The sequence below is a fragment of the Narcine bancroftii genome, chromosome 9 (assembly GCF_036971445.1).
Source record: "Narcine bancroftii isolate sNarBan1 chromosome 9, sNarBan1.hap1, whole genome shotgun sequence".
Lineage (NCBI taxonomy): Eukaryota > Metazoa > Chordata > Chondrichthyes > Torpediniformes > Narcinidae > Narcine > Narcine bancroftii.
This window is the reverse complement of record NC_091477.1, coordinates 80,456,224-80,476,040: the sequence shown is the minus strand read 5'-3', so window position 1 is coordinate 80,476,040 and position 19,817 is coordinate 80,456,224. Positions and strand designations below refer to the sequence as shown.

Sequence of the window (19,817 nt, the reverse complement as noted above, 5' to 3'; positions counted from 1 at the left end):
AACAGTTTTTCCCTTGCTTTTATCAGACTGTCCTTAGGACAGTCCTTTTATGAATAAGAAGATGTCCTTGCAGTATTTCAACTGAACCTTTTTTCTGTATTACTGTTCTCTGCACTTTTATTTTATCATTGCACTCCCTGTTGCACATAAATATGGGTTGGCCCGTCCAGATAGCACTCGAAATAATGCTTTTTCTAACATCTCAGTACACAAGATGGTAAATAATTGAATAATAAACAGAGTAAAATCTTCCTGAACCATGGTGGTGAAGTGGAGTTTCAGATAGTTAAATATGTTGTTGCATTTGGACAATGTCAGAAAGTAATTTGTTTCAGCGCATTCTCTCTCTACTTCAGATTTCCAGCATCTATGCTATTTTTTTTTCCCAGTTCACGATTTTGATTCTCCTAGTCATACTGCCTTTAACTAACCTTTTGATTATTTACTACCTTTATCCCCATGCCCACTTCTTGTCATTCAGATGCTTATGATTTTCATCCTTGCACAGGCATTCATTCTGTCCTCCTGTTTAAATGAAACCAGCCCTGAGCTGTCTAGGACAAGAAGGCACAACTTCAGCATTGAAGGGTGCCCATTTCAAATAGAGATGCAGAGGAATTTCTTGAGCTAGAGTGTGGTGAACTTTTAGAATTTGCTACTACGGGCAGCTGTGAAGGCCAAGCCATCGGGTGTATTTAACCTGAGATTGATAGGCATCAGAATAGCCAGGGTATCAAAGGTTATGGGGAGAAGGTAGGTGTGTGGGGCTGATTGGAGAATGGATCTGCACATGATGGAATAGAGAAGTGGACTCGATGGGCCTTGCTTCTATATCTTATGGTTATAAATCCACCTCCCTACAAATTCTGTCTGATCTATTAATTATTTCTAAAAGTAAATGACAGTAATTATATGAATAATATAAATTAGCTACATATCACCAAGAACAGGAAATGAAAACGCAAACCACACTTCAGTCAGCTGGCACATGATTTCCAATGGTAATTGTGAAAATTCCAGCTCAATACCACAAATCTGCTTCTAGGAATCAAATCCGTAGTTGGAAAGAAAACATACTGTATGAACTGCAAAGGAACTCTTCATTGTAAACACTGCCATCACATTCATTCTTAATGCAGAAACTGGGGTCACTGAAAACGGCAACAGAAGTGTCTAATTCTGTGCAAATTCACACGTATCAAAGCCACAGTGCAGACCACAGGTGAAAGATGTACAAATCCATTTAGGCACCGAATTGTAAAGTCAACATGCAAACACTGACACCTTTCATAGTATACAATCTTTCAAGCCATAAAGTGATCAAGTCATCAATGTATAAAACATATCACAGCCTTACTTTCTTCTCCCTTTTTCATCAGGCAGAAGGTACATGAGATTTAAAACACAAACCTACAGATTCTGATTGGTAAAAGATGATACCCTTACATTGTTTTATTTAACTGTACTTTTCACTATACCCAGCCGTCTTTGACTTACTGTAACATTACACTCTGCACCTTTGTTTTATTATCACATGACCTGCTAGACATAAGAGGTGACTTGCCTGGATAGCACACAAAATCAAAGCTTTTTATTGCATCTCAGTGCACATGACAATAAACAATCTAGTCAGTCTCTTGGTTGTTCCAAGTATTTCACATTCATGTTCATCCTTATTGATAATTAATTTATTGTCATAAACATTGCACAATGTACACACGTACCAAAAATTCTGACTTGCTACAAAACAGTTAAAACCTACATATTAAATACTTAATGGAATAAAAAAAACACAATAAATAAATACTCACAATCATTTTAAGTAGAAAAAAAGTAACTCAGCTAAAGTGCAGTCAGTCCTTTTGGAGTTTACGAGCAGGTGCCTAACAAGGGGAGGTTCAAGAGCCTGATAACAATTGGGGGGAATAAAACTGTACTTGAACCTAGAGGTGCTGGTCTTCAGTACCTTCTGCCCAAAGGTAGCTGTGAGAAGATTTGTGACCCTAGGTCAGTGGTTCTCAACCCTTTTTCCCCACTCACATATCACCGTAAGTAATCTCTTACTAACCACAGATCACATAATAACATCCAATGCCATAGGTGCTCTGTATTTAGTGAAGGATTACTTAAGATGGTAATGTAAGTGGAAAGAAAAAAGTTGAGAACCACTGCCCTGTGTTTTGATCCTGTTCCAAAGTTGAGAAAGGAGTTAGGTTCTCTTCCAAGATCCAACCCCACCCTGATCCTTCTGCTTTTTCTCCAATAAGATGGTACAGGATACCACATGGATTGTCCACTCCAAATCCAACTCTACATTTAATCCATCTTTGTCATGCTCTATAGGGACTATTTGGTACCACAGCATCAACTTTGTTTTCTATTTCTCCAGTTATGCCATAGCCTAGCTATTGCTACTGAGTTAATCAGGTTATGAAGATGATAGAATTAATTACTCGTGCCAGTTCATCCATTGACTTGATTCTCCACATGGGCCAATGGCTAGGTCTAATTACACAGCTATTTCAGTTTTAACCTTGGCCTCTAGTTATAATAAAACAATAATAATCAGCTTGCTTTCCCATCATTACAAATCCAAGGACATTGATCTTTTCCCATGTGGACCCTCTTGAAAGAAAATGTTTTGGAATGGACCAGTTGTTTCTTATTACACCCAGATGGCAACTTCTCAATAGATTAAGCTTCTGAGAACTTGGTTCTTCATCAACCAAACTGTAATGCCCCAGTGCTCTGTTCTAGAAAACCCAAGATAAATGATGTTGTGCTGGATGATCAATCAATTCAACCTCAAATGTCACTCTTTTGATTAAGCCATTATCAATCTTTCTTAAATTTTCCAGAGAAATTTAGACCATGAATTATCCCTTCATGTGACAATGTTTAAGTATCAGGTCAAACCAGCAACACTGTTCACTCTTCTGCTCTGGGTTAATTGATTTTAATCCTCTAACTACTTCACTAAATGAGGCTTTGATTACTGTTCTTTACATGGAATCAAATCCAATGTTGCTCCTATTTTTAATCTGCAATATTCTCCCTGGACTGCTCTAATTAGTTCAGGTAATGTAATTAATAGTTCAATAGAGTTAAAGGTTGACAATGAACAGATCCTATGTGGGGGTTGATGGATTCCTTAAGTTGAGAAAAATAAGATGATATCGAAATACAAAGAGACACCTTACTTTTACAATTACTAAAGCAATTACTGGCAAAAAAATCAAATAGAAACTGCGCATTTAAAAAAATAACAAACCTGAATCAGCGTCAATGTTAATGACTGATGAAACATCATGAAAAAATCTTCCTAAGAAATAGCAACAGGAGCATCTGTTTTCTAGCAATTTAATAAGAGAGAGCAAGTGAGGATGCAGGAGAGAGAGAAGGAGGGAGCCCTGACTTCGAAACCTCCGACCTTGAAAGAGAAATGATTGCTGGGATAGTTTATTATAATCAGTTCCAAATTCTAATAAGTTCCATATTTTGAGAATGTTAATTAATTTAAATGGTAGAGGAGGGAATAAAATATTGAACAAGAAGCTGATTAAGCTCAGAAATCAGGGTTCTTGACAGATGGAGTCAATCTTGCTCTAATTTGCTGCTGCCATGGAGAGATTAATTCTGAGCCAGCATTACAAATTTAAGCACAAAGTTCATGTCATTTATATTTGATGTTAAGTGTCCAGAAATACGCACAGATTGTGCCCAAACATTCTTAGAGACCTAAAATGCAACTTTTTAAAAAAAAAGCAAATTTTGAAAAAGAATATTTAGGTTTTTTTAATACAATTAAAAAGGACGAATGGCAGAGGAAATTACACACTGTTAACTTTGAGCTCAGATCTCTTATGTGATTAATGAAACGAGATTCACAGGGAGATGAGGAAGAGACTAAACAGAAATAGTTATCATAATTTATTTATTTTCTTTCTTTCTATGTACTGTGTAATGCACATTTGTGCCAAAAGTAGCACTTGCTGCACCCAAATGGGTACCTAAAAAAAACTGCAATGTTTTACCCAATTTGAATTAAAAAGCCAATAAATACAAAAAATAAATAGTAAATATTCAGTTATCCTCGTGCAAGAAAAATGTGACTCTGCACTTGTGCTGACAGTCCCTTGTGGTGTTTGATTAGTGTAACAAAAGCAGTTTTAAGAGTTTGATATTTGTTGGAAATGAACTGTCCTTGAACCAAGAGGGGCTGATCTTCAAGCTTCTGTCCCTTTTTCCTGGACGTCGCTGTGAGAAACGGAGGTGAAGAGCCTCATGTAGATAGATGCCTTTATACATGATAGCTCAGATCCTGTGATGGACCTGGTTAGACCCCGGTCAGATCCCTTGCAGAAATCCTCAAAAACAATGCATGGAATTATGTGTTGTGATTGTGATCTAGCCACTGGAGATTGAAGCTGGTAAAATATAAAAAGTCTTGTGCAACAAGGAGGCTTTGGAGACACTCTCATTAGAGTCTCACAAAACTCAAAGTACATTAAGTTTTTATGCTCTTCAGGACAAAGTCTGACAATTTCAACAGTTAGAATCACATTATTTAATTTCAGTATTTGAGTAATGAATTACATTTGTACAGTGGGAGTGCACTGTAACTGACAAGGCACCAATGAATGTTCAAGTACTTTTAGGAGTAAGTTATTCACATCAAAGGTATGAAAAAGTCAGACAAACAAAGCAGCCAAATTAGTGAGGAGACACAAGTGGCTGCAAATGTAGAGCAACAGCTAAGGTGCTGGAGGAACTCATTGGGTCAGGCAGCATCTGTGGAGAGAAATGGGTAGTCGAGGTCTCAAGTCAGGATGGTTCACCTGGGTTAGAAGAGTGAAGGAGAGAGAGAGAAGGGCATGAGGGTAGTGGAATCAGAGAGGGGAAGCAGTGAGGAAGGGTTACGAGGGTTAACTCTCTGGATACATAAATATCTCAATTATTGGTCAACAGAGTATGCCTTGACTGAAAACACGAAATGCTTGCAGAACTCAGCAGTTCTCATAGCCCCCAAAGGAGGTAAAAAATACAGTGGATAGGAGGCCTCTGACCATGTTTGTTGTGCTAAGTGACAAAATACATTTAGACTGCAACCACCTTTGCTCTCAATCACAGTGATACTAAATAACTTAGCTGAAGTTGTCTTGGTCTCATCCGACGTTGGAGTGAAACTAAACATAAACGAGGAGCAATACATCATTACACAGCCTTAAACCTGATGGCATTAAGATTAATTTTTATAATCTTAATCCACTGTCTCCCTCTCTTTACCTACACCTGCTCTTATTTTCCTCTAACTTTTCTTTCCCCAACCCCCTCCTCATGGTTTCTCCCTCTACTTCTCTCTCTACCCCACTCTTTCTGTCTTATGTTTCATCACCTTTGGGTCCCTCCCCAGCTTCTTTTTCCCTTGAAATTTCACCACTTCTGTCTTAGTCTTGATAAAGAGTTCAAATCTGAAATATTAACTGATAATTTTATTACTATTTGACCTCTAGAGTTCTTACACTGATCCTTTGTTTACTCAAGATTCCAGCATCTGCAGCTTTTTTGTTTCTCAGGTTTGATGTAGGTCAATTAATATACTCACTACTTTGCATTTTGCTGATTCATTTGATAATGTATCATGGTCCTGTCACTTCGTAAACCATGTATCCTGAGTAGTCTGTTCCTGTGGGCCAACACCCTTGCCAGTCAGGCCATGCATCACCTGTCTTGCATTATCATACGAGGTTGAGCCGAACTGTCAGCCCTGCAGACCGTTGCATAGCGGGACAGTTCCAGTCAGTCATCTCCTTGCGTGGCCTGGAGGCTAAGGTGGTGGGGGGGGGGGGGGGGGGGGCTGTTGCGGTTGCGTACTTACCTTCATCAGGAAGAGAGTAAGAGTGTCAGGGCCAACCATAGTAGGCCAATGAGAAGGTTGGAGGAGTTTAGCTGGGTGGTGTTTGGGGGTTGAAAAATGCAATATTGTATGTTGTGTATAATACAAAAGAAAGTCGACTTCATGGTGTGGGAAAAGAAAGGAGTGAGTGTAAGCAGTGGCAAATCAGTGCTGTTACAAGTTAAGAAAGTGGTTTTGTGGTTCTCCAGTACTGGTGGAGATTGCGGAGGAAATGTTCTTATCAATCCTCACTGATTGTGGTTTGGAGATGAGGAAATCCAGGATCCAATTACACAGTTGGGTGTTGTTTCGATTTTGAGAGGATGATGGTATTAAAAGTAGATAACGAGCATCTTGATGAATATATCTTTGCTATTCAGATGTTCCAGGGCTTTGTGTAGAGCCAATGAGATGGGATCCACCTGTTGCTTCAATAGGTAAGTTGAAATGGATCCATGTCGCTGCTTAGAGAGTTGCTGATATGATTCAGCGACAACCTTTCAAAACACTACATCACTGTTGATATTAGAGCTACTGGTCAATAGTCATTAAGGCAGGTTACTACATTCTTCTTGGGCATCAGAATAATTGACAACTGTTTGAAACTGGTGGGTACCATGCCCTACTGGAGTGAGATGTTGAAGATATCCTTGAGTACATTGGTAAGTGGGTTAGCACAGATTTTTAATACTCAGCCAGGTACTCAGTCTGGACCGGATTCACTCTCCTGAAGGCAGCCTGTACGTCATCCTCAGATGACATTCTGATTTACCTCGGCCATTATCCTGATTTCTACGGACATGAGAGGATCATCGGGGGCATTGGAGTGAGGATGGGTGTTTCACACTGAACATCATTAAAGAGGACCCATGTGTGAAAAGGTTAATGTCCTTGAATTCCTTTTTCACACAGGTGGCAAGTCTGATCCCTGCTAAATATCCAAAAAATGGACCTCAGCTGTCTGTAAGATCTCCTGCTATATGGGTGTCAGACATTATTTGGGATTTTTGGAATATTTTGAAAACAATTTTTAAATGTTATTACATAACATGCATCTATTTGCTTTTTATGCAAATACATCAATTTTATGGTGTGTGTGTGTTTGTGTGTGTGTGTGCGTGCGTGCGTTTGTGTGTGTCTGTGTGTGCATGTGCGTGCAGTGCATCATATAGACTTGTGTAACTGTTGAGTTTTGCGGACCAATTTTTCAGGTCAGATTTGGGGGGGGGGGGAACTTTTACTTTTGGCTGCGATAAGTACCTGTGTTCTTCCAGGTGTTGGGAGCTTGAATGGCTGGGGCCGGGTGGTAAGTCTGCATTTGTGGTGTCAGGCGGATAGGGCAAGGTCATGATATCAGGAGCTCGGATGGGTAGGTGGTCGTGGCGTCAGGAGATCGAATGGATAGGTGGTCGTGGCGTCAGGAGATCGGATGGGGAGGTGGCCGTGGCGTCAGGAGATTGGATGGGCAGGTGGTTTGGGTGTTGGGAGCTCAGATGGGTAGGTGGTCGTGGCGTCAGGAGACTGGATGGGCAGCTGGTTTGGGCGTCGGGAGCTTAGATGGGTGGGTGACCAAGGCAAGAGTTTGCGGTCATGACATCGGAAGCTCGGATGGCAGGCGGTCAGGGCCAAGAATGGGGTGGGAGGAATTTTATACGAAATATACGTAAAATATGTAATTTTTGGCCTAAAAAAGGGTCAACCTTTACACATGATTGACCATTGCACGAGTATACACTGTACACATGGCGAAGCAGGATCCTGATTTTCAGACTTGCATTCTTATATTTATTATATTAGAAATAAACTTCAAATGTATTTAATTGGCTGTAATTGTATATTCTGAAGCTGAGAACATCCCTACAAGTGAAAAGTCCTGCTCTTTGTTAACCACCTTGCTGCTTGGCATATTACAAAGATTAGTGTATACAGAGCCGTTGTCATACCCACACTCCTGTTCAACTCCGAATCATGGGTCCTCTACCGGCATCACCTACGGCTCCTAGAACTCTTCCACCAGCGTTGTCTCCGCTCCATCCTCAACATTCATTGGAGCGACTTCATCCCTAACATCGAAGTACTCGAGATGGCAGAGGCGAACAGCATTGAATCCACGCTGCTGAAGATCCAACTGCTCTGGGTAGGTCACGTCTCCAGAATGGAGGACCATCGCCTTCCCAAGATCGTGTTATATGGCGAGCTCTCCACTGGCCACCGTGACAGAGGTGCACCAAAGAAGAGGTACAAGGACTGCCTAAAGAAATCTCTTGGTGCCTGCCACATTGACCACCGCCAGTGGGCTGATATCGCCTCAAACCGTGCATCTTGGTGCCTCACAGTTCAGCGGGCAGCAACCTCCTTTGAAGAAGACCGCAGAGCCCACCTCACTGACAAAAGACAAAGGAGGAAAAACCCAACACCTAACCCCAACCAACCAATTTTCCCTTGCAACCACTGTAACCGTGTCTGCCTGTCCCGCATCGGACTTGTCAGCCACAAACGAGCCTGCAGCTGACGTGGACATTTACCCCTCCATAAATCTTTGTCTGCGAAGCCAAGCCAAAGAAAGAAAGAAAAGAATCAATACTTATATACAAGCTCATGGACCCCAGATTAGCTGCTACTTAACTTACCTTTTCATTGACTTTAGCGATTTGATATTTGTAGCCGTTCAATGAATATGAAAATTGAAAGTTGTTAATGAGCCATCATTTACAAAGTTAGCTCATATTAATCAAATAAATGATTTCTTAATTTGCAATTTCTAGCAATGGGTTTGGCAGTCATCTAGTGAGAAATGCGATGAGTATGTAAGCGGATAACCTAGATTTTATTTTCTTGTAATGAGTGCAAGGCATTCTGCACTCAGACAAATATTTCCGTTACGAAAATGCTGCTTCCATTATGTCGATGCAGGGTCATTTATCATAGCATAGACTGTAATCATTTAGTTGAAACTCAAAACCCTCAAAGATAAATGAAGTGGAATATATATTGGGGGTGGAATTTGTGTTTGCTTGTTACTGTCATACAAATGTTTTAATATTGATCACTGATTATATTCTATTGATTTTACTCCTGATATATTCAGTCAATCAAATCAATCAAGGAGATTTGCTCTCAGGATGAAGCAAGATAAAATGGCAATTTGTGTGTTTCTGGGCTCCTTCTCCACATTATCATTGTTGATTAGAAACAGACAACATAAGAGTTACAGACTAGATACTAACTACTAGGCAACTCCATGCTTGAGAAATAGTGATCTATTTGGTTCTCATTGACTTGACCAAACTGCTTCTTGCAGTTAATGCCATCACATACTTTGATAAATTTTCCATCTGACTGGAACAGAGCAGTTTCCGTGATATTTTTGTTAAATATGTCCAGAACAGCTTTGGCAACAGACGGAAAGACTTCTCTGTGTAAAATGTATGCAATACAAACTTGATATAATGGCAAGGGGGCTGGAATTGACCATTTAACCTTCCTTCAAGGCCTTTTGCAAGTTTAAGCTCAGAAGTTCTGCAAGGCATCTGAGATATTGATGAGTTCCAGGGCCAGTATTGTCATCTTTATTTGAAGTTGAGAAAAAAGCATTAATAGTATCAATGTTCAGAGAATGTAGAGCGATAATATTAATTGGCAAAGGATCCAAGAAAACTGCAGAGAGGGGGAAAAAAACTGATGGTACAGTGAGTAATTATAATCTGAAATGTTATGCTTGAAAGTATGGTTTATATAGATTAAATTGTAATTTTCCTAAAGAAAGAGGATTTTAAAAATGGGAATCTCTGAAGAAGGAACAGGCCTGGAGAAAAGGTAGCATAGATTCAAAAGAAAATGAGTAAATTAGAGTTGAATTCGCTGAAGTAAAAGAAATTAAAATTAAAAACAGAAATAAAGAGGAAGAAAATAAAATTTAAAGCAATTTGTTAGCTCCATGAATGAAAATCCACAGTTATAGTTTTATACTGGACATGGGATTGTGGGAACATCAATGAGATTATCTACTTGACCTATCCTTTCGATGGATTTCAGAAATTTATCGGAAATTATGGAGGTTGAGAGGGACTTAATCTATTCATAGCGCAAAGATGTGGAGGGGTGTGAATCATCCAGCTACTTCTGGCGCTTTGTGGCTCACAGAGTATGTCTTCTTTGCCGTGTATGTTGGGTCAGATCAAAATCTGCATACGCATTTAAACTCATCAACTTGAAGATTTTGTAAGTATCAGAAGTGAAAAGGTCAGCAAATGCATCAAGCCAAAGGGAGGAAAAAGAACACAGAAAAAGTGAATTCAATGAAACTGTTAAAAAACAATTTTCAAGTAAATGGTGATTGAGACAGGGAGAATTAAGTCTTGGCAGGCTGGTGGGTTTCCATATCTGGCAGTGGAATGTAGCAGGGGAGTACTACTGAACTTGACCCCAGCTTCTACTGCTGATTGATGGAGCAGAGAAAGCGTTGGGGGGGGGGGGGGTGGGGGGGAGGTATCTAATTAAAGGATAAAACATTATAAGGAGAATAAATAGGGTGAATATTTAGACAATTTTCCCTAAGCCAGGGTGCCCATAACCAGAGGGCAGAGGTTTAGGGTATGGTAGGAGGTTTAGAGAAGACAAGAGGAAGAACTTTATTACAGTGAGGATGGATAAATGCTGGAATACATTCTCTGTGGGGAGTGGAAGTACGTTCTCTCATAATGTTCAAGAGGTATTTGAATGAGCATTTTAAGTGCCATGGCATTGAAAGCTGTGGGCTGAGTCCTGGAAAGTTCGATTTAGTAAAAGTTGGTACTTGATGGTAAATATGTGTAGAAAGGTACGTTCCCATGCTAATGTATCTAAGACCCTATGAACTTGAAGGCAGATTATCCAAAGCACAACAGCAGAGCATGTGTTATTTCAATGTTTTTTGCATTGGGAAAAAATATATTCTGATTTCAGAGAAAATGCCAGGAAAAACAAGGCATCTTCAGCAAATGAGAGGTTAACAATTTAAATGCTGCATTTCATTATTTAGTTCTTCCTTTTGGTGGAAATTATACATCTTAAACTTTTGCTTAAATGAAGCATATCCTGTACAAAAAAAATGTGCCAGAGAGAAACAAGAAATTTGTTTCAAAATGGACGATTAAAAGAAAGAACTCAATGAATTTTAAAATGTTTGTTCAAGTCCCATTCTTGATAGTTTTGTTGGGAATGCAAAACCAAAACTCTCCCATCTGGTGTTTGCAATCCTTCAAGATGGTTTTTCCAGGATTCTAAACAATAGGAACAACCCCCATCCCCCCCCCCCCCCCCCCCCCACCCAACCCCTCCAACCCTGCCTCACTCTTTATTTCCTTATATCACATGCCATGTGTAGCTGGAAATGTGTTTGTGATAAGCTCTAGTGCAGACAATTCTGCTGACAGAGCAATGTGGTTTCCCATTAGTCAGGTTTCTGTCAGTGAAGGTAACTGGACCCGATAAAATAAATTACTGGAGGAAAAAGTGAAATAACTATTTTTATTTCTCATTCACTGGCATTTAAAATAAACACAGGTAGTAATTAACATGGTGATTGTTAAACTCAGAGATATTCCTCTTTGTGTTACACTTTCCAATAAATCAATCTTGAGATTGACTGAAAAATATATAAATTATTATAATATAATTATATTCAATGGTAGCAGAAAATATATAAGAATCTACTTTAAAATGTTCAGTGGAACATACAATAAAACACTTTACATATTAATTGTGAAGTAATAAAAATTACATCAGTTCTAACAAACTTTTTCTATCTGGGCATAGATACTATGCAGGAAGGCCTTGGGAGATTAATCCAGTTCATGCAGGCAATTTCTTTCCTCGAAGTGCAGCTTATGCTTGTGACATTTTATGCAGTTTTTTGCTGGAAGATAATAGGAATAATACATTTCAAATGATCAAATGTTATAACAAGAAAAAAAATCAATATATGTCCTGCCAATCTTTTGTTTCCAAATATCTAAAGTTTCTGAGGAATTTTTTATATTTTACAGCAACTTGGCATTTTTTTTTAAGATTTACATTCAAACATCTATCTGTGGACGCCATCTACACCATAACTCTCAAAGCACATCTAAAGCTTTAAATTTATTTTAAATTTAGACGTACAGCACAGAAACAAGCCATTGCGGCCTATGAGCCCATGCCGCTCAACCACCCCCAATTAATCTTCACCCCCCACCCCCCCCCACGGTACGTTTCGAACGGAGGGAGGAAACTGGAGACTCGGCAGAAACCCACGCAGACACAGGGAGAACGTACAAGCTCCTTACAGATGGCGTAGGACTCAAACCCCAGCACTGTAACGGCATTGAGCTCACCACTGCCCCAACCATGCTGCCCATGTTCTCTATGTTAGTAGTCAATGAGCTTGTTGCCTGTTTAAGGCTGTATTCTTACCTCAGAAAATTCAGTGTCCTCTTCACCCAATGATGCCTAGGGTTTGCACACACTGCTCTTCCTCCAATGGTGTAGAATCTGTGAAATATTTAATTTGATGTTCCATTAATTGAAAAATCTCACGAATTTTGTTTTACAGTTACATGAAATATATTATTGCTTTGTACTTACATAATTGCATCTATCTCACATATTTCATTAGAATTTTGCTCCGCATAACCAGAGATTAATTTCTGTGGCAATCGGCTTCTTGAATGAGCAAGACAGCAGCTTCTGTAGGAGTTAACTGGAAGAATAAAAGAAAAATGTTATGCATGCATTTTCTTTTCAAACCTGTTTAGTAGTATTGTGTTGCAAGGCATCTCTGGGACTTACCTGCTGAGTCTCTAAACATGCTCAGTACAATCAGTAAGAACATGACTGCGTGGACAAGTTTCTTGAGAGTGTTCATGCTGATTAGCAAGTTACCAGATACTATCCCTGTGCTATGTTGAGTTAGTAGCAGAGATCTGGTGTGCTTTTGGCTTCAGTCAACCCTGTTTATATACTCTTTGGATGGAATTTTCTGAAGTAAGGAAGTGCATCTTGTGACCTGTTTGGATTTTCCTTTATGTCATTTTACTTGTTTGGATTAGCATGATATAAATAGATTTTGGCAGTATGATTTCACAATCCGATGCCTCATACCTTCTTTGTTCCGCTGTTCAAGAGTTCAGGAGTAAATGAATACCTGTATTGTTTGTGTTTGCTCCTCATGCTATTTTCTCTTTGATTCAACACAGCATATTGAACATCTAAGGAGAATAGCCTTTCTCAGCTGGCCAGCTTTGTAACATGAAATGGGTCAGCATTGCACAAAACAGATGAATTTTAAAGACATAATATTCTTCTAATCATCTGCTGTAAATGTTTGTGCAAAATGAAGCAATGATTTGAAATGGAACTAATTAGAAAGCAACTGTATGCCATAAGCGTAGCAACATTCACTCTGTTAAAAAATGTGACAAAGGAAGATTGAAGTTAACTGTAATTTTAAGTTTATTTGTTCTTTCTTTCTTTTTCAATCTTTTTATTTTTATAATTTATAAACACATACAGTTCAAAGAGATATAAAAAATACATAGTAAGTAATGAATTAATACAGAGATATTAAACAATAATATTACAGAATAAAAATATATCATAAAAAATTTTTTTTAGATCAGTTTAGGGTGTGAACTATCTCTAAAAAAAAAGATATAATTAATAACAATAAATGAAAAAAGAGAAAAAAAACCCCAAAAAAGAAGAAAAAACAAATCTGAATTAAAAAACTTAAAAAAAACAAAACAAAAACCTACAGATATAGCTAAACCACGCCGATCACTCCGATCTCATCTTACAGCCCAATTATCATACATAATCATAGAAAGAAAACAGAGCCAGATCAACTCACCACAAATGAAAATATTGAATAAGTGGTCGCCAGGTTAACTCAAACTTAGAAGGGGATTCATAGACAGAGTTTCTAATTTTCTCTAAATTTAAACATAGTATAGTTTGGGTAAACCATTGGAAAACAGTGGGAGGATTAACCTCTTTCCAATTCAATAGTATAGATCTTCTAGCCACTAGTGTAGGAAAAGCAATCATACGATCCGCAGGAAGAGATAAATAAGTCAAATCTATCATAGGTAATCCAAAAATTGCAGTAATGGGATGTGGTTGTAAATCAATATTCAAAACAGTAGATATAATGGAAAAAATTTCCTTCCAATAATTCTGTAAAGAGAGACAGGACCAAAACATATGTGTAAGGGAAGCTATTTCCAATTGACATTTATCACATATAGGATCGATATGAGAATAAAAGCGATGGAGTTTATCTTTAGACATATGAGCTCTATGAACAACTTTAAACTGTATTAGTGAATGTTTTGCACATAAAGAAGAAGAGTTTACCAGTCGCAGAATTTTATTCCAATTTTCATTGGAAATATGAAGGTTGAGTTCTCTTTCCCAATCATTTTTAAACTTTTCAAAAGTCCCAGAATTAATTTTTGTAATTATATTATATAATTTAGATATCACACCTTTTGGAGGGAATTTTGAATATAGTATATCCTCTAAAACAATCGTAGTCTCCCGATTGGGAAAAGAGGGTAAAGTCAAAGTTTATTTGTTACATCATACCTGATACAGTGAGGTGGGTTCTTCTGCGAACAGAATAATAGGTGAGCTCTAACATTCATACAGCTGCATAAAGTAGAAGAGCACAATTTACGGTGAATGAAGTGGGTGCTCCTGCTTCCTCCCACTCACCAGAACCAAGGGATTGTACGTTAATTGGGTGTAATTGGGAACCAGGGGTCTCAATGGCTGGAAATGGCCTTCTCTCATGTTGTAAATAAAAATTTTAAAAAAGGGCTGAGTGATAGAACTGTTGAGGGAGTCATTTAGGAGTCTGATGGCTGCAGGGAAGACAAAGCCTTTAAGCCTGTTGATATGTGTTTTCACATTCTTGACCAGTGGGATGGAGAAGAGAGTTGTAGTGGCTCCTTCAATATGTTGGCTGCCTTTCCTAAGCAATGTAAGATTTGGATGGAGTCCCTGGAGGGGTGGGATATCCTGTGCAGCATCTACTACTTCTTCCAGTCTTAAGCAGAGCAGCTCCTGTACCACACTCTGATGCATCCAGCAAGCATGCTTTTGATGGTGCACATGTAGACGTTGTTGAGGGACAAAGGAGACATAGCAAATTTCATTGCCTTCAAAGAAAATAAAGGCCCATTAACATGCTTGTCTCAGGTCAGGTCATATTTATTTCTGAAGAACATGAAGCTATCAACATTTTCCATTTCAGCATAATTAACATGGTGTAGTCTATTGCCTTCTCTCCTGAAGTTAATTCTCATCTCCTTTGTCTTATTGATGTTAAAATAGTTTGTCGCTTCGGCACCCTGGCACTAGACTTTCAATCTCCATCCTGTATTCTGTCTTGTCATTGTTTGATAACCAGCCTCTATTATTGCGATGTTGCCAGTGAATTTGCAGAAGTTGCAAGAATATTTGGCTGTACGGGGTAAATACAGTAGGGAACTTCCTCCTTTGTGTCCTGACATGAGGAAGAGCCTGAGCATGCCGTGACCTCTAACATCAAGCAGCTTCTGACTGAGAGGAACTTCACAGTCATGGCCCACGTAGTTGGATTCAGATTTCAGGTTCATTGTCAGGGTACATATAAGACACCACATACAAACCTGAGATTCTTTTACCTGCGGGCAAAGCAGAATTACCATTTACTGTACTCGGCATGCACATGTAAAGAAATAGAGAAATGTAAACAAACTGACTGTGAAATACAGAGAATAAAAACAATAAAGTGCAAAAGTAAGAGTTGTTAAATGAATCTGTGATTGAGTTGTTGCTGGGGAGTCTGATGGTGGAGAGGTAGCAGCTGTTCCTGTAGCAGTGGTGCTAGTCTTGAGGCACCTATACCTCTGTCATGATGGTAGCAATGAGAACAGAGTGTGTATTAGGTGATGTTGATCTTTGATGATGGCTGCTGCTCTTTGATGGCAGCGTTCCCTGTAGATGTTCTCAATGGTGGGGAGGATTTTGCCTGTGATGTCCTGGGCTGTGTCCACTACCTTTTTGAGGTCGTTAAGCTCAGGGGTATTGGTGTCCCCATACCAGATTGTGATGCAGCTGGTCAGCACACTTTCCACCACACCTCTGTAGAAATTTTCAAATATTACCGATATCATACCAAACCTCTGCAAACTCTTGAGGAGGTAGAGGCACTGATGTGCTTTCTTCATGATGCCATTAATGTGCTGGGTCCAGAAAAGATCCTCCGAGATTGTGACTCCCAAGGACTTACGTTTGCTTACCCTCTCCAACTCTGATCCGCTAATGATTACTAGATGGTGAATCTCTGGTTTTCCCTTCCTGAAGTCAACAGCCAGCTTCCTTGGTTTTGGTGACATTGAGTGTGAGGTTGTTGTTGATGCACCATTCAATGAAGTTTTCAGACTCCATCTTGTATGCTGACTCATCACCCATTTTTATACAACCCGCAACTGTGATATCATCAGCGAATTTGTTGATGGTGTTGTCATTGTCATAGGTGTATGGCAAGTAGAGCAGGGGGCTAAGAATGCAGCCCTGAGCTGCTCTGGTACTGATGGAGATTGTGGAGAAGTTGTTCTTACCAATGATCCTCACTGAATGTGGTCTGGGCAAAAGTCTTCAGATGCTGGGGTTGAATGCAATGCCCAAAGGTGCTGGAGAACCTCAGCGGGTCACTCAGCATCCATAGAAAGTAAATAGAACTGCTGGGAATATACCGAGAACTGACATAATCTTGCTGGACAGAATGGCCTCCTTAATTTGAAACTATGAAATATATTATTTGTAAACATGGACGTGTTGTGCATGTTTCCATACTGTATAGCTCCATGACAATAACTATATGACCAAACGTAGCAGAGGTGTTTATGATAATTGAAGGATTAAATCATGAAATAAAGTAAAAGTGATTCGAAATGATGAAATGATAAATCTGTCAATTAATCAAAGTGATTGTCAAAAGTACATAAGGCAAATTGAGGGAAAATAATGAATACATAGAATGTACATCACTTCATAGGATGGTGTATGTGGTAGGCAGAGGTAAAAGGTAAAGATTCCATTATTGTCACATAATACTACATTTAGAATGTAACATACTGAAATTTTTTAACTTTTGTCTACCACAGTGGTTTTCAAACTTCCCCCCTAAACTCAGATTCCACCTTAAGCAATCCCTAAGCAATAAGTGCTCTGTGATTAGTAAGGGATGGCTTAAGATGGTATGTGAGTCAGAAGGGAAGGTTGAGAACCATTACTCTAGACCCAATAATTACTGAAATATTTTGCTTGAGAAAAATTGTCAATGACCCATTTCCTTTGGAGTTATGAAACCATGCACATAACGAGTCAATTAGGTACAATTAAAACAGTGGTTTTTAAAACTTTTTCTTTCCACCCACATACCATCCATCTTAAGCCATCCCTTACTAATCACAGAGCACTTATGGCATAGGGATTACTTAAGGTGGAATCTGAGTTTAGGGGGGCAGTTTGAAAACCACTGGTCTACCTTGAGACAGACAGAGAGTCCAGCGCCCCTCACAGAAACCTACGGCACCTGGTGCTCCTAGGTGGTCTCCCCTCCAAGTACTGACCAGTCCTGAGCCTGCTTAGCTTCCGATATCAGAGAATCTCGGGCGTGGGACTTGAATAAAATTTCAAGGAAATGATGAAAGAACAAGGATGTCTATTGTTTTATTTGATGTCTGACACAGATCTCTTGAGCTGAAAGACCTACTTTCTTTTGCTGCACTGTTCCTTGATTCTGTGAAGACAAGTTTCACATCGATAACATAAAAACAGGGAAAAAAAATGGAAACACTTCACAGGTCAGGCAGTTTCTGTGAAAAGGGAAACAGAGTGAATGTTTACAATTAATGGTGTTTCTCTTTCTGAATTTATTTTTTTTAAATTTAAATGTAGACATACAGTACGGTAACAGGCCCTTCCAGCCCAGAACCCCATGCTACCCAGATACACCCAATTAACCCTCAACCCCAATATGCTTTGAAGGGTAGGAGAAAGCGGAACATCCAGAGAAAATCCACGCAGACACGGGGAGAATGCACAAACTCCTTACAGATAGTGCCGGATTTGAGCCCGGGTCGCTGGTGCAGTAACAGCATTGCGCTAACTGCTCCTATGCTAACCGCACTGCCCTAATGGATGCTACCTTTCCATGGATGCTGCCTGACCTGCTGAGTGTTTCCTGCTTTTTCTGCTTTTATTTCATGTGTCCAGTATCTGCAGGTTTTTGATCTCCTTTAAGTCACTGAACTGGTTGAAAAGCATCCAGCTAGCTGTCTTCAGTAAAGTGTACTGTTAGAAAGCAATACACTTTGAATATTCAGAGAATACAATAGCTGCAATAACTTCCTTTGTCAAATCAACAATAAACACTCACCTTCATCTTACGAGTTGGACCTACTGAGGAACCAGAGCACATAAGATCTAACCTCAACATTTTCAGTGGTTTTATAAAGGGGAAAGAGGGAAGGATTGGGAAAATTGATCTTTCAAATATTTAAAATCACTGTCAACACAACTCTAAAGAATTTCAGTGAAAAGCATAAAAATTGTTAGTGAAAGTAAAAATGATTTTTAAGACTATAAATCTTTTAAATAGGATCTTTGTAAAAGGTCATTCTATGTAGAAATGACTGCTAGTTTTATCAATCAAGTTTGGTTGATAAAATCTGAATGCTTTGTATGATGTTCATCTGCCTGCTATTCTAATGAGTGAACTGTTGCAAGGCGTCAGGCCCTGATGGCATACCTGGCATGGAACTGAAAATCTGTACCAACCAACTTAGCCAGGTGTTCATGGGGATTTTCAATCTCTTATCCATATAGGCAAAGAGTGCTAACAATTCTGAAAGTACATTTAGTGGAATTTAGATTGAAGTCACTGTTAAGTAGGAAGTGTGTTTCCCAGTCAACCACAGTAAATGGCCCATAATTTCCTTAGTTTCAGATTGAACCCACAGCAAGTTCAAACTTAACATAAGTTCTATTAGGTTAACATCGTGCTTTTCTGAAAATATTTTTACAACAAATAAAAACACATTAACTGTTTCTCATTGCATAGTTCAATAACTTGCAAAGCCTTTTTCGACCTTGGTTTCTCAAAATATTGGTTTAGAAAATCATCCTGTATAAATTCCATTAACTTATCCTCCATTTTTATTACTGTTAATTTGATTTGTTTAGTCTACATATTGATTAACGTCCCCTATGATCACTGCATTACTTGTTTCCTGCATCTCTAATTTCTTGATTTATGGTATGTTTAACTGCCATTTGGTGACCAATAAGAAGCTCCCACCAGCATATTCTGCACTTTGTATTTTCTTAGCTTGACCTAAATTGATTCTAGTTCTACATCATGATCTGTCAAACCAAAATAATTTCTCACCATTGCACTGATCTCATTGCTTACTAATTTCACTGCCACATTTCCTTTATTGTTTTAAATTTTTAAATTTAGAATACAGCAAAGTAACAGCCATTTGAGCCCATGAGTTTGTGCTGTCCAATTACACCCAATTAACCTACAACCCCTGGTATGTTTTGAACAGTGGTGGGGGTGGGGGGGGGGGGAAACTGGAGCCCCTTGAGAAAACCCCTGCAGACATGGGGAGAATGTACCAACCCCTCACAGACAGCGTGGAATTCAAACCCCGGTCCTGATCACTTGTGCTGTAACAGCGTTGCACTAATTGCTACACTAACCATGTCACCCAACCATTTTGCCTGTGTGACTTAAATGTCAAATCCCCTTGAACCGTCAGCTCCTAGTCCTGGTCATCCTGCACCCATGTTTCCGATTGCTTTTACTTGTGCCATTAATTTACCCATCGTGGTAATGTCTCCCCAT

At 39.0% G+C, this 19,817-nt stretch overlaps 2 protein-coding genes across 2 annotated transcripts in view; one reads left to right on the top strand and one right to left on the bottom strand.

The window, feature by feature from the left end:
* LOC138742327 (C-C motif chemokine 20-like) overlaps positions 1-19,817 on the top strand; it is a 107,340-nt gene that overhangs the window by 10,224 nt on the left and 77,299 nt on the right. The gene's annotated exons all lie outside the window — the stretch shown is intronic.
* On the bottom strand, positions 11,391-12,860 carry LOC138742995 (C-C motif chemokine 20-like). The gene is made up of 4 exons (XM_069897850.1): positions 12,704-12,860; positions 12,500-12,614; positions 12,329-12,406; positions 11,391-11,792 (listed from the first exon to the last, which is right to left on the bottom strand). Exons 1-4 carry the CDS (start codon positions 12,777-12,779, stop codon positions 11,762-11,764), a joined length of 300 nt encoding a protein of 99 aa, XP_069753951.1. The 5' UTR covers positions 12,780-12,860; the 3' UTR covers positions 11,391-11,761.